The 26,886-nt window shown below is 42.7% G+C and overlaps 1 protein-coding gene across 1 annotated transcript in view; it reads right to left on the minus strand.

The window, feature by feature from the left end:
- Positions 1 to 25,606, minus strand: part of NMB (neuromedin B) — a 51,641-nt gene extending 26,035 nt beyond the window's left edge. Inside the window, exon 1 of the mRNA XM_075342651.1 lies at positions 25,373 to 25,606. Coding sequence (XP_075198766.1) covers positions 25,373 to 25,535 — 163 coding nt within the window. The 5' untranslated portion in view covers positions 25,536 to 25,606. The remainder of the gene's footprint in view (positions 1 to 25,372) is intronic.
- Positions 25,607 to 26,886: the final 1,280 nt, after the last annotated feature.

The following is a 26,886-nucleotide window of genomic DNA, read 5'->3' on the forward strand; positions in this document are numbered from 1 at the left end:
GCTGCCCCTGGGCTGAGTTCCGGGGACCGCAGTCCTCGGCAGGAATCTGCGCTGCCATCCCTTTAAGGCGCGCAGACCACAGCATTTGCTGCATCGTCCTGGTTTGAACTTCATCTGTGGGCGGAGCTACCGCGCGGGCTGCTCAGTCCCACAGTTGAAGGAGGCGCAGTGCCAGCCAGCGACCCCCAGCACAGCGCTTCCCTCCGGCGCTGTGTGGGCCCCCTCTCTACCGTGACCTGAGTGGCATGTGGGACACCCCTCCCCCCCACTCGATCTGTATGTGCCCTGCCACCCCCAATTTATGGGCCCCGGTGAACTGTATGGGCTTCTCCCCCACGAGATGTATGCCCTGCCAACCCTTGCCTCCCCGAAGCCATATATGGTGGCCCCCGGAGCTGTGTGTGTGGGCCACGCAGAGCCGCATGTGTGGGCACCGCAGAGCAAGGTGTGTGGGCCCTGCAAAGCAAGGTGTGTGGGCCCCGCAGAGCAAGGTGTGTGGGCCCCGCAGAGCAAGGTGTGTGGGCCCCGCAGAGCAAGGTGTGTGGGCCCCGCAGAGCCGCGTGAGTGTCTGTCTGTATGTATGTATGCAGCAGAGCAGTATGTGTGTCTGTCTGTATGTATGCAGCAGAGCAGTATGTGTGTGTCTTTCTGTATGAATGTATGCAGCAGATCAGTGTGTGTCTGTATGTATGTATGCAGCAGAGCAGTATTTGTGTGTCTTCTCTATATGTATGTATGCAGCAGAGCAGTGTGTATGTCTGTCTGTATGTATGTATGCAGCAGAGCAGTATGTGTGTGTCTGTCTGTATGTATGCAGCAGAGCAGTATGTGTGTGTCTTTCTGTATATATGTATGCAGCAGAGCAGTGTGTGTCTCTGTATGTATGTATGCAGCAGAGCAGTATGTGTGTGTCTGTCTATATGTATCTATGTAGCAGAGCAGTATGTGTGTGTCTGTCTGTATGAATGCAACAGTGTGTGTGTGTCTGTCTGTATGCAGCAGAGCAGTGTGTGTGTCTGTATGTATGTATGCAGCAGAGCAGTGTGTGTGTCTGTCTGAATGTATGTATGCAGCAGAGCAGTGTGTGTGTCTGTCTGTAGCAGTGTGTGTCGGTATGTATGTATGCAGCAGAGCAGTGTGTGTCTGTCTGTATGTATAGAGCAGTGTGTGTGTGTGTGTGTGTGTGTGTGTGTCTGTATGTATGCAGCAGAGCATACCTGGGAGACTCAGGAGACATTTTTAAATGTTAAGTAGTGGACACTTAAGAAGCATTATTGTTATAGGGGCAATCAGGGCATTGTGACCATCACAGGCCCACTGGGGGCATTATTACATTCTAGGTGCAAAATATGGACACTTTTCTAGGGCTCTTTCCAAGGGCAATAATAATTTTGAAGGGGCAATTTTACCATCTAGAGGGCACAAATGAGGCATTGTTACCATGTGGGGCTACAGCGGTGGCATTAGTATGTGGGGCGGTAAGAGGAGCACTGTTATTGTACCACACAGCAGGTTCAGTAATAGGGGCACATATTGCAGCAGTGGCTCAGTATTGGGGTATCAGGAGGATGAGGGGTTTGTGCGGGTCGGGAAAAGATGGGGGCGGGGCTGGAAATGTGAGAAGTCAGATGAGTTTGTGTTGTAATCTCTGCAGACGAGCCCTGGCTGGAGAAGTTGTCATGTCGGGCTGAGCCAGAAAGAAAAGACGAGACAAGTGAATGACTCCATCAGAAAGAACATTAGCTGTAAGTCACCACCTATAACTGTACTATAATGTCTCACATGTACTGCAGGACTGATATCTACCACTATATGGTCACCATATGGCGGGAATATCCATGTTGGCCTTTGTGTAGATTTTTTTCAGTAACAGCGCGGTCATCTGCTGAGGTTCCTGTATACCCACTATTAAGGTGTGATACTATAGTTGTTACCAGGTTAGGAGCCCATTCAGATGTTTCGCCCCCCCCCCTGAGCTGAACCACTAGCTACGCCACTGGTGCTTCTACTCAATACTGAGCAAAGGGGCTGAATACTTATGACCATGTGATATTTCAGGTTTTCTTGTGTAATGAATTTGTAAAAATTTCTACATTTTGGGTTTTTTTTCTGTTAAGATGGGGTGCAGAGTGTACATTAATGAGAAAGAAAAGAACTTTTTTGAATTTACCAAATGTCTGCAATGAAAAAAAGTGAAAAATTAAAGAGGTCAAAATACTTTTCGTATCCACTGTATAATATATTGAAGATCCACATATTATAAAGAGTAAGGAGCATGAGGTATTCAAGAAGAATTTATGAAATGTTATGTAATAAAACAAGGCTCTGGTAAACCTTATGACATGAATACAAAAAATTACAATTTGTATAAGATCAGGGGATTTGTCAAAGATTCATTGCATCAACATCAAATTTTCTCAGCAATATGTTTGTCTTTAGATAATTTTGGAAAATTTTCAAAATCTAAGTATAGATTTTTGGCAATAAGAGAAAAATAGTGAAAAACGTACAGCCAGCTCACCTGAATCAGAGTCCTGCATATGGAGCTCGGATACCGCCCTGTGTGGCGTGTGGAATCATCTTAAAGGAAAAAGAAATCCAGCTGTATGGATTTCTCATTGGGATTATTTATCCATGTCTTTGATTTTTCTTTTTCATATTTTTTTCTATTTCCTTGCATTTTATCTCTGCATAATAAAGCTCAGCATTTCACTCATGGAGCTGGATTTCTTTCTCCTTTAATAAGAGAAAAATATATATAAAAACAATGAATCAAAAACAGAAAAAGGAACCAAAGGAAAGGGGGGAAGATGTCCAAGGGTTCCTGCAGCCTTCATTTTTGTAGGTGTTTGGCAATATTTAAATAAGCAGATATTCCTGTAAATCCTTTTCTAAGAACAATGGTGTATTATGGATTCTCAAGGACAGGATGGCTATGAAGCTTTATCCATGTAGCAATAAATTTGTCTACCCGAGGCTCTTTAAGTATGTACATCACCATATAATTAATTTAAAATGTAAAAGATAGTTTTTCTTGGAATAGTTTATGCGGTGGATGTAGGGATTTCTCCAAGTTTAGAAAATGTCTAATGTTTATTACACACTAGCTGTACTACCCGGCTTCGCCCGGGTTAATAACTGCTGTTAACAAAATAGTCTATCTCTGTCACTTTCCCTGTCTGTCTCTTTCCCTTTCTGTCTCTTTCCCTCTCTTACCCTGTCTGTCTCTTTCCCTTTCTTTCCCTGTCTGTTTTCCTGTGTCTGTCTCTGTCTCTTTGTTTGTGTCTGTCTCTTTACCTGTCTGTGTCTGTCTCTTAACCTGTCTCTCTCTTTCCCTCTCTTTTCCTGTCAGTCTGTCTCTTTGTCTGTGTCTGTCTCTTTGTGTCTGTCTCTTACCCTGCCTATGTCTGTTTCTTACCCTGTCTGTGTCTGCCTCTTTCCCTGTTTGTGTCTGCCTCTTTCCCTGTCTGTGTCTGCCTCTTTCCCTGTCTGTGTCTGTCTCTTTCCCTGGCTGCATTGTGACACGCCAACATTCCATATAAGGGTGTGGCTGCGCATTCTTCTGAAGTTCTGGCTGCACTGTGGCTCCCAGCTCCATTCGCTTTAATGGAGGCAGGTTTTTTGGTGAATAACTGTAAAGTGCGGGGTTAAAATTTCCCCTCAAAACATAGCCTATGATGCTCTTGGGGTCCAGAAGTGTGAGTGTGCAAAATGTTGTGGCTGTAGCTGCGACGGTGCAGATGCCAATCCCGGACATACACACATACACATACATACATACATACATACATACATACACACACACATTCAGCTTTATATATTAGATTTATATATTTTAGGGGTCTACCTAATCGAAGAAGAAAGGTTATAGTCATCTCAGTCATGACAGGATATCCTGACAATAATATAAGAAAAATCATGATACGTCTTAGTTGCAGTGAAGAAAATTACATTACAGGAGTACCATATTTTACAAGATGGCCATTGCTTTGGTCCACCTGGACCTTGATTATGGAATGTTAAGAGCATTGTTGTGAATGTTCAGTTGAGAGGCTAACAAGCTATGGACTGCCCCGATCTTTCCTATATTACCCAACCGAAGAGACTCCAAAGTATGTTGAAATGAAAAAATGTAATATTTTAAATTGAGAAACACTCCAGTTGTCAATTATTATTCTATACAAAAGACTTTGACGTATCTTTGTTATGAAAATGTGTACTCTTAATTTAATAATGATTCTGGAGCATCATTGCATACAACTTTGCTTTGTGCTGACCCTCTTATTCATACTCTTAGAAATGTATGAGTTGGAATGGAAACATTTGGCAATTTATTAATGAATATTTAGGTGAATAATATAAGAACAGTACAATGCAGACTCTCTAGAATTGTTATTTCATGGTGAATACAAGTATCTACACTAACACAGCCATGTCTGCAGATATGTCAGGTCCTTTCTGAAGTCAATATTCTGAATCCATGGATATTGAACCAATTAAATAACTGAAAAAACATGGATAATGAAAAAATGTGTAACATGGTATATTTATTTTTAGAGGTATTTTATGTGCTGTACCATCTAACCATCTGAACTTCATCCAGCCATGCTTGAAAAATGGTCCCAATAGTTCTGCCAGAAGGACATCCTAACAGATGGGGAACCTGTGAACTCTGAAAATTAAGGTAATTTGGTTTTGGATTATACCAAGTATAAAAATGCAGTGTTTAAAAATAAAATCTTTCTCTTTTTATATTTCCTGCCTTTGTAACATTTTAATTACATCAACATGTATTACCCTTCGCAAACGCTATCAACATAGATTACACATATGAAGTAAACTGATTTACATGTTGCATGGAGTCCTGTAACAGAATCTAACTGGAAATGATCCGAAATCACAGTAGCAGAACCCAACACTATAATACAATTATTAAGGTAAGCATATATTCCAAAGGAGACAAGCACTTGTCATATGCATAAAAATTTAGGTTTATTGATCCATGTTAAAATCCAAATAGAAAAATAAAACTAAATGAATATGCACAGTAGTACAGAGCAAGGCACAGAGGGACTACAAAAGCAAGATGGTTCTGATTTCAGCGGTCTTTAGTCACTGTCTCACTTAAATTATTGAATTCAGTTTACAAAACTTTTCTCCTAAATTATCTTACATTTACACCAAAATTCTGTATTAGGTTTTGTAATGAGAAACTATGCACAAATATATTTTCCATATATCATTAACCTATTATTTACCATTGTCCTTTTTTGGGACGCCTAATCTTTTGCTTAAAATTCATTAAATTAATTAATCATTAATTAATTCATTTAATTTATGCATTAAATTCATTAATTTTGCTTAAATTTCATTTTTATTTTTAATTTTTATTTTTTTTTTCCATTAAAAATCTGTCATTTAATAAAAAAAAAATAAATTCTAATTTGGCAAGTAATGGGTTAAGATGACTGACGAAGTTCACCAGCGTAATGAATATATACTGAATACAAAATCTAATCATAAAACATTTGACAAACAATAACATATTTATAAAGTGTTTTTTATGGATCTAGTAAACGCTAAGCATTCCTTCCTCTTTGGCCCAAAGTCCCCCTTGCCATAAAAAAAATATATTAAAATCTGATGGTGTGTGAACACCAGTTTTAGAAAAGTTGACTGCAGCATTAAAACACTTCCTTAAAAACTTTGCTTTGATTTAAAAAAGAACAAAAAAACAACAAAAAAAACCCCAAACCATTGCTACCCCAATACATCAAACAGCTTGCTTTTACCCAGAAGAAAAATGTTGAGCATATCAGTAGGCAGTGTAGTTAAAGAGGATGGCCACAGTTCTGGTGCTGCCCTGTCTTCTGATAGCGGCCATGGCAGGGTATCACACATCCACCTCCCTGTCAGGCGGTGCTCTACTTTTATCTCATCTGGTGTCTTGGTGTCTTCAGACTGTTCACATTGCAGAGTCTGACATGATACCTGGTACTGTTGAGTTACTGTGTTAGAGTCGGGCATCAACCGCGGTTTAGTGCTCACTGGTAATCGGTTTAGGAGGAGTTAATTCCAGCTGGCTTGTGTATTGCTGCTGGGGTCACAGGTTGCTGAAGACCTATCACGGCCACCTCCACCATTTAAAAGATTGGGGAACCTGGTCCTTTATGCCAAATATAGCTCTAGCTTTGCTCCAGCGATACTGGTCTTTGTGTGTGGTGATCCAGTTGTTGGTGAACTTTTTGTATGCTATTTGGTGTGCGGTGGAAATATCCTTGCTGTTTGTCTATTTCCTCGCTCTACTTTATTTCTCCCTGTCAAATAATCAAAGTGTGTCTGCACAGGACCGCAATGCCAGCCTGTGTTTTGATGATGTAGGACATGTCATCAATTCAAGGCTCAGAAGAAGGAGGACCGCAATCACAGTAGAGAGGAGGCCCCGGACCAAGAGCAGCAACACCCATCGGACCAGATTTCCCCCTAGGTGAGTATTATAAAGGTATTTTTTTACTTTATACAGAGGCGCCTGGGTTCTTATATACAGTATTCTGGAATTCTGTGTATGAGGGCTCACTAGTGGTGGCCGCAGTTCATAAGGGAAAAACCTGGTGACAGGTTCCCTTTAACCAGATTACAATTCGTGATCCACATCCTATGCCTTTTATTTCGGACCTATTTAGCCAGATTTCTGGTGCAAAGTGGTTTTCCCATCTCGATCTCAGGGGTGTCTATAATCTTATCAGGGTCTGTCAGGTGGATGAGGATTACTTTGAAAATCTGGTAATGCCCTTTTGTTTAACCAATGCACCATCAGTGTTTCAACATTTTGTTAATGATATTTTTGCTCACCTGTTGGGTAGATTTGTGACCATATATCTGGAGAACATCTGCATTTATTCTCTAGATCATAGGTCACACATGGATCATGTGAAACCAGTATTGCAGATACTTAGGGCAAACTAGCTGTACACAAAGCTTGAGAAATGTGTATTTGCCATGCAGAAATTACCATTTCTGGGTCATATTATTTCCGCTTCTGAGTTTAGGATGGATCTCTCCAAGATGCAGGCTATTTTAAATTGGGACCATCCTGAAAATCTTAAAGTGCTGCAGCCGTTCTTGGGTTTTGCTAATTATTATAGAAAGTTTATAAAGAATTTTTCTGCCATAGCGAGACCTCTGACTGATATGACAAAGAAGGGTACGGACTTTTCTGACTAGTCTGAGAATGCTTTACATGCATTTGACTGTCTAAAAAAAATGCTTTGCGTCAGCACCAGTACTTATACAGCCCAATTGTGTTATTTCAGGATCCATCAGTTTGTAAACTTCGCCCAAATGCCTTCTTTTCTAAGACATTTTTGCCCGCAAAACATAATTATGACGTAGGTAATAGGCAATTACTTGCCATTAAGTCGGCATTTGAGGAATGGCACCACTTCTTGAAGGGGGTCATTCACCCTGTCACTGTTATTACAGGCCAAAAAAAATCTCTTGTATCTTGAGTCTGCCAAGCACCTTTCTCTGAGACAAGCTCGGTGGCCTTTATTCTTTAATAGGTTTGATTTTTTTGTTACCCTACTGTCCTGGATCTAAAAACACTTAGGTAGATGCTTTTGTCCAGGAGTTTTCCAGGTGGAGAACCACACAAGTAACCAGTGCCCATTCTGCAGAAAGGGGTGGTGGTGTCGGCACTCAGTACTGAGGTTGAGTTTGAGATTGCAGAAGCCCAGGATAAGGCACCATCAGGGGTTCCAGCAAACAAGTCATTTGTTCCCCTGAATCTTCACCTTAAGGTTTTGGGAAAGAATTGTGATTCCATCCTGGCAGGTCACTCTGGCATGAAGGGAACAATAGATCTTCTGTTACGTCATTTTTGGTGGCCCAAGATCTGGAGGGATGTGGTCTCCTATGTGTCCGTTTGTACCACCTGTGCATTTTCTAAGCCATCACACTCGCATCCGTCTGGGTGTCTGCTGTCATTAAGTGTACTTAGCAGACCTTGGATGGATATTTCTGTGAATTTCATTACAGATGTGCCTCCTTTTGCTGGTAATATGGTTATTTTAGTTGTGGTTGACAGGTTTTCCAAAATGACACATTTTGTTGCCTTACCATCTCTACCTAATGCTAAGACGTTAGCCCAGGTTATTATACGTGAGATTGTCAGGTTCCACGGAGTCCCATCTGCCATTATCTCTGATAAGGGTACTCAATTTATCGCTAATTTTTGGATAGCTTTCTGCTCTTGTCTGGGGATTAAATTATCTCGCTTATTGGCTTTCCATCCACAATCTAATGGGCAAACTGAGTGGATGAATCAGAACTTGGAGCAGTATTTGCATTGTTTTGTCTCTGACAACCAGGAGGAGTGGTCCTCATTCTTTCCTCTTCCTGAGTTTGCTATTAATAACCACCATCATGAGTCCTCTATAGTGTCTCCTTTCTTCTCTGTCTATGGTTAACATCCTCAATTCTGTACTTTGCATAATGGTCATTCCTTCTGGGGTACCTTAAGAGGATCAGGTAAGGTAAACATTGTTATCTACATAGAGAAATGTTGCTTTAATGCAAGTTGGGGGTGCAGCCCTCCTGATACTGAGGCTGAACAATTACCTGCTTCTCACTTTTTGCTGTGTATTAATCTGGGACCCAGCTAACCACTTTACCATCCATATTGAAGTTTTGACATGACACTAGTCAGGTACAGAATATGTTTTTAACTTTAGTAGGTTAGGGACTGTCTCAGATGGGTACACCGTGACGAGGTGAGACAGCTTCTTACCTTTTTGCAAAAATGTATATACTAAGTACCCTGTTTATTAAGCACTTGCAATTTATTTATTTATAGTCAGGGTATTTTTTCTACAATTTTCTCCTTGGTTTTTTTTCTAGTCTTGAGGCTGCAATTCACATGCTTGTAATGTTGCATGTTTATTGAACATTTGTCACAGCTCAGTTTTTTGTTTTTTTTGTCTGTTATCTTGCTTTAATGCAAGTTGGGGGTGCAGCCCTCCTGATACTGAGGCTGAACAATTGCCTGCTTCTCACTTTTTGCTGTGTATTTAATCTGGGACCCAGCTAACCACTTTACCATCCATATTGAAGTTTTGCCATGACACTAGTCAGGTACAGAATATGTTTTTAACTTTAGTAGGTTAGGGACTGTCTCAGATGGGTACACCGTGACGAGGTGAGACAGCTTCTTACCTTTTTGCAAAAATGTATATACTAAATACCCTGTTTATTAAGCACTTGCAATTTATTTATTTATAGTCAGGGTATTTTTTCTACAATTTTCTCCTTGGTTTTTTTCTAATCTTGAGGCTGCAATTCACATGCTTGTAATGTTGCATGTTTATTGAGCATTTGTCACAGCTCAGTTTTTTGTTTTTTTTGTCTGTTATCTTGCTTTAATGCAAGTTGGGGGTGCAGCCCTCCTGATACTGAGGCTGAACAATTACCTGCTTCTCACTTTTTGCTGTGTATTTAATCTGGGACCCAGCTAACCACTTTACCATCCATATTGAAGTTTTGACATGACACTAGTCAGGTACAGAATATGTTTTTAACTTTAGTAGGTTAGGGACTGTCTCAGATGGGTACACCGTGACGAGGTGAGACAGCTTCTTACCTTTTTGCAAAAATGTATATACTAAGTACCCTGTTTATTAAGCACTTGCAATTTATTTATTTATAGTCAGGGTATTTTTTCTACAATTTTCTCCTTGGATTTTTCTAGTCTTGAGGCTGCAATTCACATGCTTGTAATGTTGCATGTTTATTGAACATTTGTCACAGCTCAGTTTTTTGTTTTTTTTGTTTTTTTTTGTTTTTTTTTTGTTGTTTTTTTTGTTTTTTTTATAGAGAAATGTTCAGCAGCACTTGCTTGGCATGGGCACTAGGTAAAAAGTGTGGCTGACTGTGGATGTGTGCCTGTTCCGGACCTGTGTGTGTGGGTGATTGGGTGTGGTTATCCATTAAGTATATCAAGCTGAAGATACCCTTACTTAAGTTAGAACCTTGTTTCATTGGTCCGTTCAGAATTTCTGCCTTCATCAACCTGCTGACCTTCTGTTTGGCATTGCCTGCTGTATACAAAATCCACGATGCCTTTCATAAGTTTGTGTTGAAGAAACGTGTGTTCGGGAATCCCACTTTTCCCACCCTGGTTTTGGTGGACGGTTCTTTAGAGTTTGAGGTGTCTAGCTTTATTGATTCCCAGGTCACTTGTCGTTCTCTGAAGTATCTGGTGCACTAGTGGGCTTATGGGCCTGAGGAGAGGACTTCAGTGTCAGCATCAGATATCTATGCAGAGCGCCTGGTTAGATCTTTTTATTGCCATCATCCTGAGAAACCGAGGCCAGAGTGTCCTGAGGATTCAGAGGCCCCTCGTAGAGGGAGGGGTACTGTCATGCGGTTCTGCTCTAATCTCATCTAGTGTCTTTTCATCTTCAGACTCTGTTCACACCGCAGAGTCTGACGCGACACATGGTGCTGTTGAGCTACCCTATCAAGCCAGGCATCAACTGGTTTTGTGCTCACTGCTGATCGGTCTAGCAGGAGTTCCTGCTTACTTGTGAATTGTTGCTGCGGTCACAGGTTGCTGAAGACCTATCACAGCCATCTCCGCCCCTTTAAAAGATGGTGGAATCTGGTCCCTCATTCTGATTATAGCTCTAGCTTTGCTCCAACGATACCGGTCTTTGTGCTTGGTGATCCAGTTGTTGATGAACTGTTGTATGCTATTTAGTGTGCGGTGGAAATATCCTTGTTGTTTATTTGCTCCCTGTACTTTATTTCTCCCAGAGCACGTATTGTTCCCCTGTGTGTGCTTACAGTGAGTTTGAGTCTTGGTTTCCCCTTGTCTGTCAGTATTTGTGGGATTCATTACTCCTGTCCCAGCCCTCCCCATGGGTGGGAGAGAGGTTGGTTAGACCAGGACTGTTCAGGAGTCAGGGCTGCACTGGAGGTCCAGACCTCACCACCATCTGGCGTACCTGTGCAATTAGGAGACTGTTTAGGGTCCCTTGTCTGAGGGCCAGTGTAGGTGCCCCTACTCCTAGTTACCATATCATTCCCGTGATACTCCCATTCAAATCAATAGAGGGTGGATGTGCAGTACCGGGCTACTATAAGATGATGGAACAGCTCCGGAATAGAGCATTTGCTGCCGACGCTGGCGCCAAGAACAGCTGATCGGCGGAGTGTCAGACCCCGGCCAATTAGACATTGATGACCTATGTTAAAGTAGTGACAACCTCTTTAAATCAATGTTGTGCAGCCAACATGTGATTGGTGTTGGATGTGGAAACTGGATGAGGAAATTGTTTTCATTGGGACCCAAGGGCTTTTCCTACATGTTTCTTTCCAATACCCTAATGGTTTGGGATAACGAAAAGTATTTTTAATTTTATAATTAATTAAATAATCTAACCTAACCTGACTTGTTCATTGGAATGTTCTGGTTTCACGTGGTTCGCGTTCATGGATCATGCTCAGATTGGAAGACCCAGCCTGACCACTAAAGGGGGTGTTACACGCAGTGATATCGCTAGCGATAATCGCTGGTGAAAGCACCCACCCCCGTTGTTTGTGCGTCACAGGCAAATCGCTGCACGTGGCGCACAAAATTGTTTGGAGCCGTCACACGTACTTACCTGCCTAGCGACGTCGCTGTTGCGGTGAACCGCCTCCTTTCTAAGGGGACGGTTCGTGCGGCATCACAGCGGCGTCACTAAGCGGCCGCCCAATAGAAGTGGAGGGGCGGAGATGAGCGGGATGTAACATCCCGCCCATCTCCTTCCTTCCGCATTGCCGGTGGCCGCAGGTAAGCTGCAGTTCGTCGTTCCCGAAGCGATGTGTGCTGCCTCGGGAACGACGAACAACCTGCGTACTCAAAAATCACCAATTTTTTAAAAAGGAATGACGTGTCAACGATGGACGATAAGGTGAGTATTTGGAGATGCCGGATGTGCGTCACGGAATCCGTGACCCTGGCGATATATCGTTAGATACGTCGTTGTGTGTAACGGGGCCTTAAGTCTAATGATTTGGATTACGGTAAATGTATCATAGGTATATATGAAGCCGTTTGCTCAAGTGGGGAGTTTTCCTATCCAAGCACGGCATTAATTCATGAAAGATTAATATACATATATTACAACTGTGATGTTTTACAAATTATATTTTAGCTGCAATGACTGACATTTTTAATTTATCATTGCTAAGACAGGCATATTTATAATGTTTTGCATGAAACTAAATTTTCAGTGTTGTCAAATGCTGCTGGGGTGTTAATAACAAATCTCCTGCACACGATTATTTTTACACTTTTATTCGACTTACAATCTTATTATTCATAATTGTTTGATATGGTTACTTGGATAGATGAAGTTTGGCAGAAATTCTTAGCCCTAAGGGGAGATTTACACGCTGCGACAGCGCTTCCGAAATATCGTCGGGGTCACGTCGTTAGTGACGCACATCCAGCGTCGGTAATGACATCGCAACGTGTAAATCCTAGATGCGCCGATAAACGATCGCAAAAGCGTCGAAAATCGGTGATTTGTGTAACGTCGTTCATTTTCATAATGTTGGGTCGACCGCAGGTACGATGTTGTTTGACGCTCCTGCGGCAGCACACATCGCTGTGTGTAAACCCGCAGGAGTGACAAACATCTCCTTACCTGCATCCCGGCGGCAATGTGGAAGGGAGAAGATGGGTGGGATGTTATGTCCCGCTCATCTCCGCCCCTCCGCTTCTATTGGCCAGCCGATTAGTGACGTCGCAGTGACGCCGAACGCACCTCCCCCTTGAAGGAGGGATAGTTCGGCGGTCACAGTGACGTCGCCGAGCAGGTATGTGCGTGTGAAGCTGCCGTAGCGATAATGTTCGCTACGGCAGCAATCACCACATATCGCATGTGCGACGGGGGCGGGAGCTATCGCGCTCGGCATCTCTAGCCGATTCTAGCGATGTCTGAACGTGTAAAGTACCCCTTAGTGTTCACTTTCCATTAAAACAATGAATGCCTTGTTCACTTCACAAACATTTTTTTATCTTCTATCAATGAATATAAAATGAAGATGGAGCAGTTTTGCAATAGGCTTCATTTTACAGACAGTTCTATTTCTGGGCAGCATGTTATAGCGTAAGGGGACCTGATCAGCTTGATAGTATATTTTGTGGAAAAAGATTTAGTATAACTGTTCTGTTATTTCAAATCCCTTGTATGCACAGGAGTCCAGAAGGCATTACTAATTAGTGACTGACGGCTATCTCTGTACATATGTGTCTACATTTATACAGAAGGGCTGTCAATCACGAAATAAGATCACCTATTATTCAGTTATACTGAATCTTTTTACACTAAATAATTTATTAATGTGTTGCATAACATTTTGCTTGCAGAGCAGACAAAATCAACAACATATCAGGGCCCTTTAAACCCCTCCCGACGTGATGTAGAGATGTAAATGTGTATCACTTGTCGTGTGGTAGTCTATGAAGTTTGTAACTTGCAAAAAGGACCTAAAATTATAGGAACAATAATTTATATTTCAGACTACAGAAGGTTTTATTAATAAATTACTTCTAGAACTAATCCACTCACCCAGGTATATAACAGAATTGTGACCTATTTCAAGCTGCAGTAATGTCCAAAAATATAAAAATATCTATGGTAAAGTTAAAGAAAAGATGTCTGAACTTTTTGTATATATAAAATCTTAAGTATAATATTCAAATTAACAATCTGTCCCTCAAAGTACACTAAAAAAATCTTCTCTCTGTACATGAGTCCAGTGAAACAGCATAGTAAGGACATTGCCATGGTTGATGCTTCAGGGTATTATTTAACACCAGTTTTATTGTGATAATTATCCCTGGTTAGTTCTGAGCTGAGATGATTCCAAACAATGTATAAGATAAATGTTCATGAAGACTGTTAGCTAAGTTTAGAATCTGTCTTCAATGAATAATGCCTTCATTACTGTTTCATTATACCAGGAGGCCAATGCTGTGTATGCCATTTACCCACCTATATATGATTATGTTACTAAAGTTTAGAGAGTGGGTTGCCTGAATTTAAATGGACAACTCAAGAATATAAAGTACGGTATATCTCTATAAAGGAGATTAAAAAACCCATATGGTAGGCAATGAAAGTGAAAGAAGGGCCAGGGAACAGTTTGATGTTCTATAAAGAGAAAAAAAAAAATCTTTGTACAGTCTGCTAATGTGACGCCCTGGCTTATCATAGAGTCATAGAATCATAGAATGGTAGAGTTGGAATGGACCTCCTGGGTCATCTAGTCCAATCCCCTGCGCAAAGCAGGATTAACTAAATCATCCCAGACAGATGTCCGTCCAACCTCTTTTTAAAGACTTCCATTGAAGGAGAACTCACCACCTCTTGTGGCAGCCTGTTCCACTCATTGATCACCCTCACTGTCAAAAAGTTTTTTCAAATATCTAATGTGTCTCCTCCCCATCAGTTTCATCCCATTGCTTCTAGTCTTTCCTTTTGAAAATGAGAATAAAACTGATCCCTCTACAGTATGACAGCCTTTAAGATATTTGTAGACAGCTATTAGGTCTCCTCTCAGTCTTCTCTTTTGCAAGCTTAACAATCCTAAATCCTGTAACCGTTCTTCATAGGACATGGTTTTCAGTCCAGTCACCATTCTGGTCACTCTTCTCTGAACTTGCTCTAGTTTGTTGATGTCTTTTTTAAATTGTGGTGCCCAGAACTGGACACAGTATTCCAGATGAGGTCTGACCAAAGAGGAGTGAAGGGGGATAATGACTTCACGTGATCTAGACTGTATGCTTCTGTTAATACATCCTAGAATGGTGTTTGCCTTTTTTGCTGCTGCGTCACACTGTTGACTCATGTTCAGTCTGTGATCTATTAGTATACCTAAGTCTTTTTCACACATGCTTTTGGATAGCTCTATTCCTCCCATGCTGTATATGCTCTTTTCATTATTCTTGCCAAGATGTATGACTTTGCATTTCTCCCTGTTAAAAACCATTCTATTAGTTACTGCCCATTGTTCCAGCTTGTTTAGATATTGTTGAATCCGCTCTCTCTTTTCTCTAGTATTAGCTATTCCTCCCAGCTTTGTGTCATCAGCAAATTTAATCAGTTTACCCTTAATACCTTCATCTAAATCATTGATAAAAATGTTGAACAACACGGGGCCCAGGACAGAGCCCTGTGGTACCCCACTTGAAACAGTCTTCCAACTGGATGTGCAGCCATTTATGGCCACTCTTTGACTCCGATCACTAAGCCAGTTACAAATCTATCTAACAGTTGCCTTGTCCATTCCACACTTGGTCATTTTTTCAATAAGGATTGTATGAGATACTTTGTCAAATGCTTTACTGAAGTCAAGATATACTATATCTACTGCATTTCCCTGATCCACCCAGTCAGTGATTTTGTCATAGAAGGAAATTAAGTTAGTCTGACATGACTTATTGGCTACAAACCCATGCTGGCTCTGGTTAATCACTTCATTCTCATCCAGGTACTTGCATAAATGTTGTTTAATAATTTGTTCAAAGATCTTTCCTGGTATGGAAGTCAGGCTCACAGGCCTATAGTTCCGTGGGTCCACCTTCTTCCCCTTTTTGAAGATGGGGACAACATTTGCTCTTCTCCAGTGTTCTGGAACTTCTCCTGTTCTCCAAGAATTTTCAAAAATTATGAAGAGTGGTTCTAATATTTCCTCTGCTAACTCCTTCAGTACTCTGGGGTGTAATTCATCTGGACCTGGTGACTTGAATTCATTAATGTTAGCTGAGTATTCCCTCACTATCTATTTGTTTATTGATGGCCTGGATTCTTCTAATCCTACAATAGAACGGTGAAGATCAGTTGATTTTACTTTTTCATCAGGTTTACTATCAGGTTGTCACAGGATATTGTGCAATCTGCCCTTCTACATGATATCCATCTCCTCCTTGGTTACGGGTCCCTGGCCTTTGGTGTTGCTAAGAACAAACTAATCAAAATCCTAGATACACTCTGCACCACACCCACTAGATGAACCATGGGGTAGCCTGAAGGGAATAGGACCGCCCACTTGGGGGGTTGGTTAGGGAGGGTCAGGGGTGTCAGGAGCAGTCAGTTGAGTGGTGACTCTCGTGAGGAGAGGTCACAAGTCAGTTGGAGGAGGTCAGGAGCTGGGCTCCTTGGTTACTAGGTGGCAGATGTTGGTCTGAGCCTGGTAGGAGTTGGAACCCCGGTCGCAGGGGATCTTGTCAAGGGGCACGGAACTGCCGAGGAGGGCAGCCGGCGGCCTTGTGCCATCTCCGGGCAGGGGCCAGGGCACGATGGGGTAAATGGACCCTAGGCCGAGAAGTAGCTTCAAGCGTCCTGGTAATTCACCCGACGAGGACGAAGTCTTCAAGAATCGTTCTCCACCCGCTCCAAAATTGGGGTACTAGTGCAACGAGGGGGATAGGACTTTCCCAATAGATAGTCCAGAAAATCCCAAGCGTGAACCCTGAGAGCAAGCTCACTCCATTAGCCATACGGGTGAGTGGGACACGACTAGTTCTATACTACAGGGGCCAACCAGTAAAGAAGGTGCCAAGGGAAAGGTCACAGGCTAACAAGCAACACCATCGGGCACGGGATCCAGGCGTGCTCCCTCCCTGCTGCAGCTGTGCTCAGAATTTTGGTTTACAAGTTGTCGGTGTCAGCGTTATTGGACTGAGTGGATCCGGATACGAGCAGTCTTGGCTGTTGACGCCGGGGCGGTACACTTAGGCTATGTGTGCACTAGGCCGTTTTACCCGCGGATTTACCCCCAGTTTTGCTGCGGAAATTTCTTGAGAAATCTTTGAAATCTTTCTGCAGACATTTCCCAGCAAAACCTATGGGAAAAAAAAATAGCTGTGCGTACGCTGCGTTTCTTTTCTCAAGAAAATTCTTTGTGAAGATTTTCTTGAGAAAATTTCTCGAGAAAATGTGCATGTCACTTCTTTTCCGCAGCTACCTGCGGAATAACCCCGGAATTTCACTCCATTCACTGTAATGTAATCGCGAAATACCAGGGGTATACTGCAGGTAGCAAATGATGTGCGGTATACCCCCGGTATAGCCGCGATTTACCTGCGTTAATGTTCATCGCTGCCTGCGGATTTGCAGGGAGCGATGTCATTATGACAGAAGAGGAAGCGGAGCAGAGTAAACATATACGTCACACTCCCTGGACGCCGCACAGAAGCACTTCCGTGTGACGTCCGGCGGTTGCCCGTGCAGTCTGTGTCCCGCTCCAGCCCCGCCGCTGCCAGCCCTGCAGTGTGTCAGTGTCTGCCCGCAGTATCAGCAGCTTGTCACCATGCAGCGCAGGCAGACACTGACACACAGCAGTGCGTGCAGCCGCGGGGATGCCGAGCGCTGCTGTCAGGAGGTGAGATGAGATCATTACCTGCTGTGACGATCTCCTGCCGCCTGACGTCACCGCGTTCACTTATGTCTATGCCCGTCTCGCGAGCGGCCCAAGACTGTCACTAGCGGTGACATCACGGGATCTCGCGATACTGCTGACAACGAGGCGGGCATAGAAGTCAGTGACAGCGCTGACGTCAGCAGTACAGGAGATGATCACAGCAGGAATGATCTCATCTATCCTCCTGACAGCAGCGCTTGTCATCCCCTGCAGTGACCTGGGCTATTGATGTTAGCTCAGGTCACTGCATTGCTCTCCCAGCCAATGGGGAACATTCTGTTCTTCATGGACTGGGACAGTTACTATGGTATGGATCGCCGTGGGATGCCCCCCCTTATTGGATTACACCGGACGTGGAATTGATTGTTCTTATCAATAAATTGGTGAAAGAGGGAATGTGGGGAGTGTTTTTTTTCAAATAAAACTTTTTTTGTTGTCTATTTTATATTTCTTACTGACTGGGTTTGTGATGTCAGGTATCTGATAGACGCGTGACATCACTAACCCCAGGGCTTGATGCCAGGTGACATTACACATCTGGCTTCAACCCCATATATTACCTTGTTTGCCACCGCACCAGGGCAACGGGATGAGTTGTGGCGAAGCGCCAGGATTGGCACGTCTAATGGATGCGCCACTTCTGGGGTGGCTGCAGCCTGATATTTTTAGGCTGGGGAGTGTCCAATAACAGTGGACCTCCCTAGTCTGAGAATATCAGACCCCAGCTGTCCGCTTTACCTTGGCTGGTGAACCAATTTGGGGGGGACCCCACGTTTTTTGTTTTAAATTATTTATTTAATGTAAAATAACAGCGTGGGGTGCCCTCTGTTTTGGATTACCAGCCAAGGTGAAGCTGCCAGCTGTGGTCTGCAGGCTGCAGCCGTCTGCTTTACCCAAGCTGGCTACAAAAAATAGGGGGAACCCCACGTCATTTTTTTTTTAATTATTTATTTATTTTTTGGCTAAATACAAGGCTAGGCACCCTTTAATGCCACATGAAAGTCACTAGAGGGTGCCAGCTTAGAATATGCAGGGGGGTGGGACATTATATAGGTCTTTCTCATCTATCTATCTATTCATCTATCCATCTTTCCCTCTATCCATTATCTGTCTATCTATCGATTATCTAGCTATTATCTATATTATTTATTTCTGTTCAGCATAAAAAAACCGCAGGGACCAACCTGCGGAAAAACCGCAGCAAAATCGTGGCAAAAACGCATGCGTTTTTCCTGCAGATTTGGTGCGTTTTTTTACCGCAGGTGCAGTAATCTTAAACTCCCAGAAGTTTCTCAAGAAATTTTCTTGAGAAAAATCACTTTTCTAGTGCGCACAACACGGTTTTTAATTTCTATTACACAGACTGCTCGCGCCTTGTTCTGCTCTTTCACACAGACTGCTCTCCAATGTCCTGCTGTCTCACACAGACTGTGTCAGTGGGACATGGGCGAGCATTCTATGTGAGCACGGGACATGGGCGAGCAGTCTGTTTGAGAGAGTAGTACATGGGTGAGCAGTTTGTATGAGAGAATGGGACATAGGCGGGCTAGCGGTTTGTGTAAGAGAGTGGGACATGGGAGAGCAGTCTGTGTGAGAGCGTGGTACATGGGGGAGCAGTTTGTGTGAGACATGGAAGAGACTGCTCTCCCATGTACTGCTCTCACATAGACTGCTCACCCATCTCCCACTCCCATGTCCCATGCTCTCACACAGACTGCTTGCCCATGTACTGCTCTCTCACACAGACTGCTCTCCCATGTACTGCTTTCTCACACAGACTGCTCTACCATGTACTTCTCTCTCACACAGACTGCTTGCCCATGTACTGCTCTCTCACACAGACTGCTTGCCCATGTACTGCTCTCTCACACAGACTGCTCTCCCATGTACTTCTCTCACACAGACTGCTTGCCCATGTCTCACTCTTTCACACAGACTGCTCCATATGCACATTTTCTCACACACAGTCCCTTATGCATACACTCCCACAAACTACTCTTTGTGACACACATAAAGCTTCCAGACACATCAACTCCCCTGCCACCATATACAGAATACTCTCTATTCTCACTCTGTTAGGCTGCCTTGCAGTCTTTAAAAGGATGTCGAGCTCAAGTTATTTTGTTTCCTCTTTACACTGCTCATAGAGAGGAGTGCTTGGAGACATAGAGAACTGTAACGAGGTCTACTCCATAATCCGGCCAAGAAGCTTCAATATTCTGCTGATCATTAAGGTGAGAGCTTTGGGAGCAGACTTTCCCAGTGTCAAGGGCAGTTATTAAGTTAGATGTTGCGCTGTTGGTGACCAGCGGCATCTTTATTTAGTAACTGTATCAAGAAAACAAGGATAGGTGAAGCTGGTGGTGGAGCAGTAAAACTGTTAAACAGGTCAAATATTGTAACAAAAGTAAGGGGTACTTTGCACGTTGTGACATCGCTACTGCAATATCGTCGGGGTCAAATCGAAAGTGACGCACATCCGGCGCCAGTAACGACGTCGTAACGTGTAAAGCCTAGAAGCACCAATAAACGATAGCAAAAGCGTTGAAAATCGGTGATCTGTGTAGTGTCGGTCATTTCCATAATTTCGCTACAGCGGCAGGTACGATGTTGTTCCTCGTTCCTGCGGCAGCACACATCAATCAATGTGTATGAGGCTGCAGGAGCGAGGAACATCTCCTTACCTGCGTCCCATCTGCAATGAGGAAGGAAGAAGGTTGGCGGGATGTTTACATCTCACTCATCTCTGCCCCTCCGCTTTTGTTGGCCGCCTGCCGTGTGACATCGCTGTGACGCCGTACGACCCGCCCCCTTGGGAAGGAGGCTGGTCGCCGGCCAGAGCAAAGTCGCATGGCAGGTATGTGCGTGTGAAGCTGCCGTAGCGATAATGTTCGCTACGGCAACTATCACAAGATATCGCGTCTGTGACGGGGGCGGGGACTATCGCGCTCGGCATCGCTACAATCAGCTAGCGATGTCGCAGCGTGCAAAGTACCCCTAAGACTAGAACTGAAACCACCATCAATAGTTGAGTCACAAGTGGTTGCAGTAAATCTAAAAGTAGTGGTGCCAAAAAGATGAAGTTCTTGGAAGATGAGTATAAGACAGTGGGCGGGAACTTGGATTTAAAGAACCACTCCAGCTCTGAAAAAAAAATGCTATAGTGGTGCTTTAAGCTTCAGACGCATTCTATGTGACTGTGGAATTTCAGATGATGGTTGCCCTGCAGAATATAGTCTGCCGTTCCCACTTAAATTCTTTCATTAGATAGAATACAGACTATTCTAAAACATGCAGCAAATCTTGTCCTGATATGAAGCTGTTTTGCACATTGTATATAGTTTGTTAATCCCTACAAATGTAAAATTTAGCATGAATTTATAGAACCGGTATTTTGAAGAAAAACAAAGTGTATGTGTAATGTAATGATCATACTATGCAGTACACGTGCCTAATGGACCCTATGGGTGTCAAGTTTGTGTGAAAATCCTGCCCAACATAATATGAAAGCCACAAATGTCAACCTCAAGAGAGCCACAGACATAATACAGTTAAATATTTGTAAAGATATATAAATAATGCATGTGAGCATTGAAAACCCACCAAGCTTAAGGGGGTCGTACTGTCACACGTAGTCTGGCTCAAAACTCGCCAAGTGTCAGGACTACTTTTCACGCTGTTCACATAGCAGAGTCAGACACTCCACACAATGTTTCTTTTGAGTTGCACAGACAGGCTGGGGCGTCGACCAGATATTCTCTTGTTAGTAATCAGGCTTGCAGGAGTTAATTTCTGCTAACCTGTGGATTACTGCTTGGGTCACATGTTGAAGGAGACCTATCACAGTAGCCTCTGCCCTTTTTAAGATGGTGGAGCCTGGTCTCCCATGCCAATGATAGCTTTATGTGATCCTCGTCCTTGTGTTTTGTTATCCAGTTGCTGGCGAACTTCTGTGTGCTGTTTAGTGTGTAGTGGAAATACTCTTGTCTGATTATATCCTTCCTTCCTTTAGTTTCCTTCCGATCACATATTGTCTATACCTCTGTGAGTGATTGCTGATGATTTTGGCTTTTGTTTTTTCTCCCATCTGTTTATTTATGTGGGATTTACCATTCATGTCCCGGCCCTCTCCTGGGTGGAGGGAGGGGGACCACTAGACCAGGGTTGTTCAGGAGCTAGGGTTAGGAAGGTGACCCAAAAATCGTCACCTTCAGACGTATCATTGGGATCAGGTCAGCCAGAGTTTCCTAAGCCTGAGGGCTACATTAGGCTCCAGTAGTAGCACAGTTCCAGCGATGTTCCTGAAGAGTGACATGACTTGTTGTGATACAATGAGGCTCTAGTCAATGAACGTCCGATAGTGAGCTGTAGACTTTACTACTTCATCACTGTGGACTTCCGTACTGACAAAATATTGAGGTGCAGCCAGAGAACAGCTGCTCATTTGCTGCAGTCTGCATGTAAGACGACAGGTTACGTCACTTTCCGGGAAAATCGTAGTAACTGTGCCGCTGCAGGAGATGAGCATACATTGGTTTCAGTTTAATTAGGCTCCTGAAATGATTAAGTTGGGGTTGTACAGTAGTTGCTTACCCCTATAATCTAGATCGGCACTGATACCAGTTTACTACATAGCAAATAGTCATTCTAGGTTTAGCAGTTCAGTCATTACATTCTCAAGGAAGGAAGTAATTGTAGTCCAGATCATTACAACTTTAAAGAGAATCGGTCACCAGGTTTTCTGCTGTCCAATCTGAGAGCAGCATAATGTAGAGGCAGAGATCCTGATTTCAGCAATGTGTTACTTACTGGGCTGCTTGGTGCAGTTTTGATAAAAGCTTTATCTGTTGCAAATGTGCCTGTTCTCTGAATACTGAGCTCTGTATAACCCCATCCACACCACTGATTGGCAGCTTTCTGCGTAGACTGTGCATAGGCAGAAAGCTGCCAATCAGTGATAAGGGTGATGCTATACAGAGCTCATGAATATGGAGGACTACAGTACATGACAGCAGATTTACTGGTCCTCAAGTAATAATCTCTTGCTGATAAAATAGTGATTTTATCAAAGCTATAGCAGGTACCACAGTAAGTGACACACCACTGTAATCAAAGTCTCCATCTCTACATTAAGCTGCTCTCGGATTAGGTGGTAAAAATCTAGTGACATTTTCCCTTTAAGTAAGGTTAAATTAAGTGATTTTTAAGAAACATAAACAGCAATTTTATTATAGACCCTATGACACGTACTCAGATGTGATTTTGTCCTGAAAAAAGAGAAGGTAATACTCTGAAACGCATAGGATTTTAATACAAAGTCACGAAAAAAGGATCTTGGCTATTATCATCTTTAAGGCAGCGTGGTTTTTAACCATATATCTTCATGTGTCCAGTACATGTGTAAAAATGTATCTGCCTATCACAATCATTGTAAATGGTGTCTGAAATATATCTCCATTATAAGGGATAGAAAGTTGTATTTCAGGATATTTCAGATATGAATTGCTTCTAAACTGACTAAATCTTCGTAGGATTAGTCCAGTCAGAGATCTGGATGCAAACCTAGCTTAGTTACATAGGTTGAAAAAAGCCCCCAGTCCATCTAGTTCAACCTTCATTCACCAATTATATATTTTGTCATTAAATCATTTTTAACCGACAATGTTGTGTCCAGTCCTTTTATAAAAGCTGTTATAGTGACCGTCATTACTACCTATTGTGGTTAAGCATTCCACAATCTGACTGCTCTAACTGTAAAGAACCCTTTCCTATTTAGCTTCCGGAATCGCCTTTCTTCCACTTGCAGTGAGTGCCCCCTGATCCTTAGTATTGTCTTTGGAAGGAATAAGTCACGTGCCATTCCTTTGTATTGACCACACATGTATTTATACATATAAATGAGATCTCCTCTGAGATATGTTTTTTTCTAAGCTAAACAAATCCAAATTTTTCAACCTCTCTTCATATAAGAGGTCTTCCATTCCTTGCAATAATCTAATTAACTGACTCTAACTTCTGAATATCCTTTTTAAAATGTGGAGCTCAAAACTGGATGCCATATTCCATATGTGGCCTTACAAGTAATTTATAGAGGGGTAACAATACGTTGGGATCACGGGATCTCAGATCTCTTTTTATACACCCTAAAATCATGTTTGCTTTTGCAGCTGCTGCTTGACATTGAGTGCTGCTGCTCAGCTTACTTGTAACTAAAATACGCAAGTATTTATCCTGCTCTGTAGTCCTGAGTTTACTTCCATTTAATGTATACACAGCTATAGGATTACTCCAACCTAGATGCATTACTTTACATTTATAAACATTAAATCTAATTTGCCAAGTGTCTGCCCATTCTGACATCTTATCCAGATCATTTTGTAATATTGTACTATCAAAGTCAGTTTTTAATATCCTACATAGTTTGGTGTCATCAGCAAAGACTGACACTTTACTCTCAATCTCATCCACAAGGACATTAATAAAAAGATTAAAAAGAATCGGTCCTAGCACCGATCCCTGTGGCACCCCACTGCTGACTATGGCCCATTTAGAGAATGCACCATTTATGACTACTCTTTGTTTCCTATCTTTTAGCCAATTCCTTACCCATCTCCTTATAGTTTCCCCTAGTCCTTGTTTCTGAAGCTTCATTACAAGACTGGAATGTGGTACAGTATCAAATGCCTTTGCAAAGTCCAAATAAATCACATCAGCTGCATTACCAATATCTAGATTTGCACTTACCTCATCATAGAAACCCAACATGTTGGTTAGACACAACTTATCTTTCATGAATCCATGCTGGTTATCACATATTATATTATTCTATCTAATATAGCTTAAAGCAAGATATAGAAATAAAAAACTGCTTCAGATCTGGTCAGAACAACACTGCTTTTCGAATATATAGAGGTTAAAGAAACTTTTCCATGTGAAAATAATTTTGAGTGTCTCAGATACTGTTTACATACATAGCTGCATTCTATTAATCAACTGTAGTATTTATCAGTAGCTGCCAAGAATAAAATACTTGTCTATACTTGTCCCTATCCTTAGAATATCAGTTCCATTACCATAGACATAGTTATCTTTACCGATAGTTTTTGCTGTCAGGTCATTAAAGATCGTCATTCGACAATGGCCAGCAAGTTGACAGCTACACCAATACATGGTAGAAGCAGGGCTGCCAAACGAAGCCTTCTCTTTTTCTGCTGTGCCTCTATATCTTCCCCCAGGGTGTAGAATACATGTCTCAATTATTCTGGGCATTGATGCATGAGTATTACCAAGAATACAGTCTTCTCGAGGAGAGCACCAGTTCCTTGTTCAGACATCATGTAGTACTACTAACAATTAAGCATATACCGGTAGTTCATCTTAAATTTACTTTACATTGGATTCTTGTTTCCTCATCATTTCACTAATAGTATTACTCCATATTATGTCATTACTGTGTTATCACCCCATGTAACATGCCTCTGACTCTTTTAGAAGTCATTGACCTTTTAGCTTAGTGTTATCAGGACCATTTCATCCAATTAAATACTGCCCCTCTGAAGTCTTAAGTGGGATCCGTCTCTATGTGTACACGCAAGAATGACTCTTTTCATGCATGACACATGCCACTGCCTGGATGTGATACCATATTCTTAAAAGGCCATTGAAAAGGTCATTGTTGTCAGGTCATTTGCAAGTCTATACATCTTGGGCTTAGCTTTCAGTGCCATGATGCCATTTTACTTTTCTTTGATACGAGCTCTTGATAATAGAAAATAAATAAAAACGACTTGTTGCCAATGCCTTGCATGGTACTAAGGTACATGGTACTGACCCTACAACCTAGTAAACAGTCAGCGTTGGCAGTTCGGTGTGCGCGAATCGTAAAAGTTCTACTTACCAATTGCCCACTGGTTGCCTCCTCTCTGAAGTACGTTGATTTTGCCTAGTTTGCCAGTTTCTTCAGTGAACTCCACGCAGACAGTGAGTGAGACAAAAGAGAAGAGAAGTAGGTGAGCAAGGAACCCGATGGGCAGGATCCTAGTGAGAGGAACTGCAGACATGTCTGTGCTGTGCCTTTTGTGGGGCTTTGTGAGTCTGAGGGATGTGTGCGCTGATCTCTCGTCTCTACCCTCAGTCCCTTTATATAGTCGGTTCTCTGGGAGGGGGGCAGCAGGCTTGTGAGGAATAACACACGTGTTTGCACTGTGTGCAGAATTTAACCATCCACTGTCCACAGTTGCACTTTGTTTATAGTGCGCAGGTGGATGTTAATACGTAATATGTGTGAACGAAATAGGATATCATTCTGCAGGCGCAGCTGGTGAACTCCAAAGGATGAAAACATAGAGTAACCCCTACTGTGCCAGCTGAGCTGTAAACCAATGTATACATAGGATCATGTGTGGGATTAGAATTAGCATTATTGATATTATTAATTGCGTTTGAACATAATTGCTAGTATTTATAAATATCATGTACAATTGCAATTTGTTATATTTAATGTAATGTTGAAAAGGTTATTAAAAGGGTTCTCCTCCTGAATGTTTTTTCCCAGTACTATGCCGGCTCCAAACATCCTCTTTCAGCTGGACAGGTATGTCACAACTGCAGCTAATGACAGCCTGCAGACGTGGTACAATAAGTAACCACTACAGGCAGTAATTGACTGCAGCGGTCACATGTCCATACAGGTTGTACAAAGATTCCTTGTTGACCAAAGCAACAATGAAAAAGTAGCGTCAGGTTATTGTCAGAATATGAACAACAATAAATCCAACGGGCACATTCATAGTAAGTTATGAGGCAATATGGCACAAATAAGTAATCATCATAAGTCACTCCATGTGTATAATCAAAAAAGAAAAGAAAAGCAAAGGAATTTCTAAATGTTTTATCAAAGTGTGATGCCCTGGACTAGCCAGGTAGTCACAGGTAAACCCCCTGCACAAACACCAGCCCCTAATAAGGTGACAGCAGCCAACCTACAAACCCTTGTCACCTCTCTCAGTGTTCAATGGTCACAGCAGGGGGCGGAGCCAGGGGGTTGGCCACGCCAACCTAGGAGTCCAGAGAGCCTGAGACAGGAAACAAACGGTCAGTGCAGGCAGTACAGTGAAGTGGAGTGGAGTTCAAGTTCAAGTGCAGCAGGCCTGTGGCATCAGGTCTGCAGCGACAACACTGACCGGTGCCGGGGTCGTAGCCCTGGTACCGTGGCAAGGAGGCAGACAGTGGTTGCCGCCTGCAGGAGCCGGGAAGACGGCTGGTGAAACCGTAAGGGACCGGGACAGGGTAGTGGCCCACCGGTACCGAACCGGGGAGCCAACTGGAAACCGGAGCACCAGGAGGGATACTCGGACCCAGAACGAGGTCCAGAAGCCACTGGACCACATCGAATTCACTGATTGAGGTCTG

Source organism: Anomaloglossus baeobatrachus, chromosome 4 (genome assembly GCF_048569485.1).
Source record: "Anomaloglossus baeobatrachus isolate aAnoBae1 chromosome 4, aAnoBae1.hap1, whole genome shotgun sequence".
NCBI lineage: Eukaryota > Metazoa > Chordata > Amphibia > Anura > Aromobatidae > Anomaloglossus > Anomaloglossus baeobatrachus.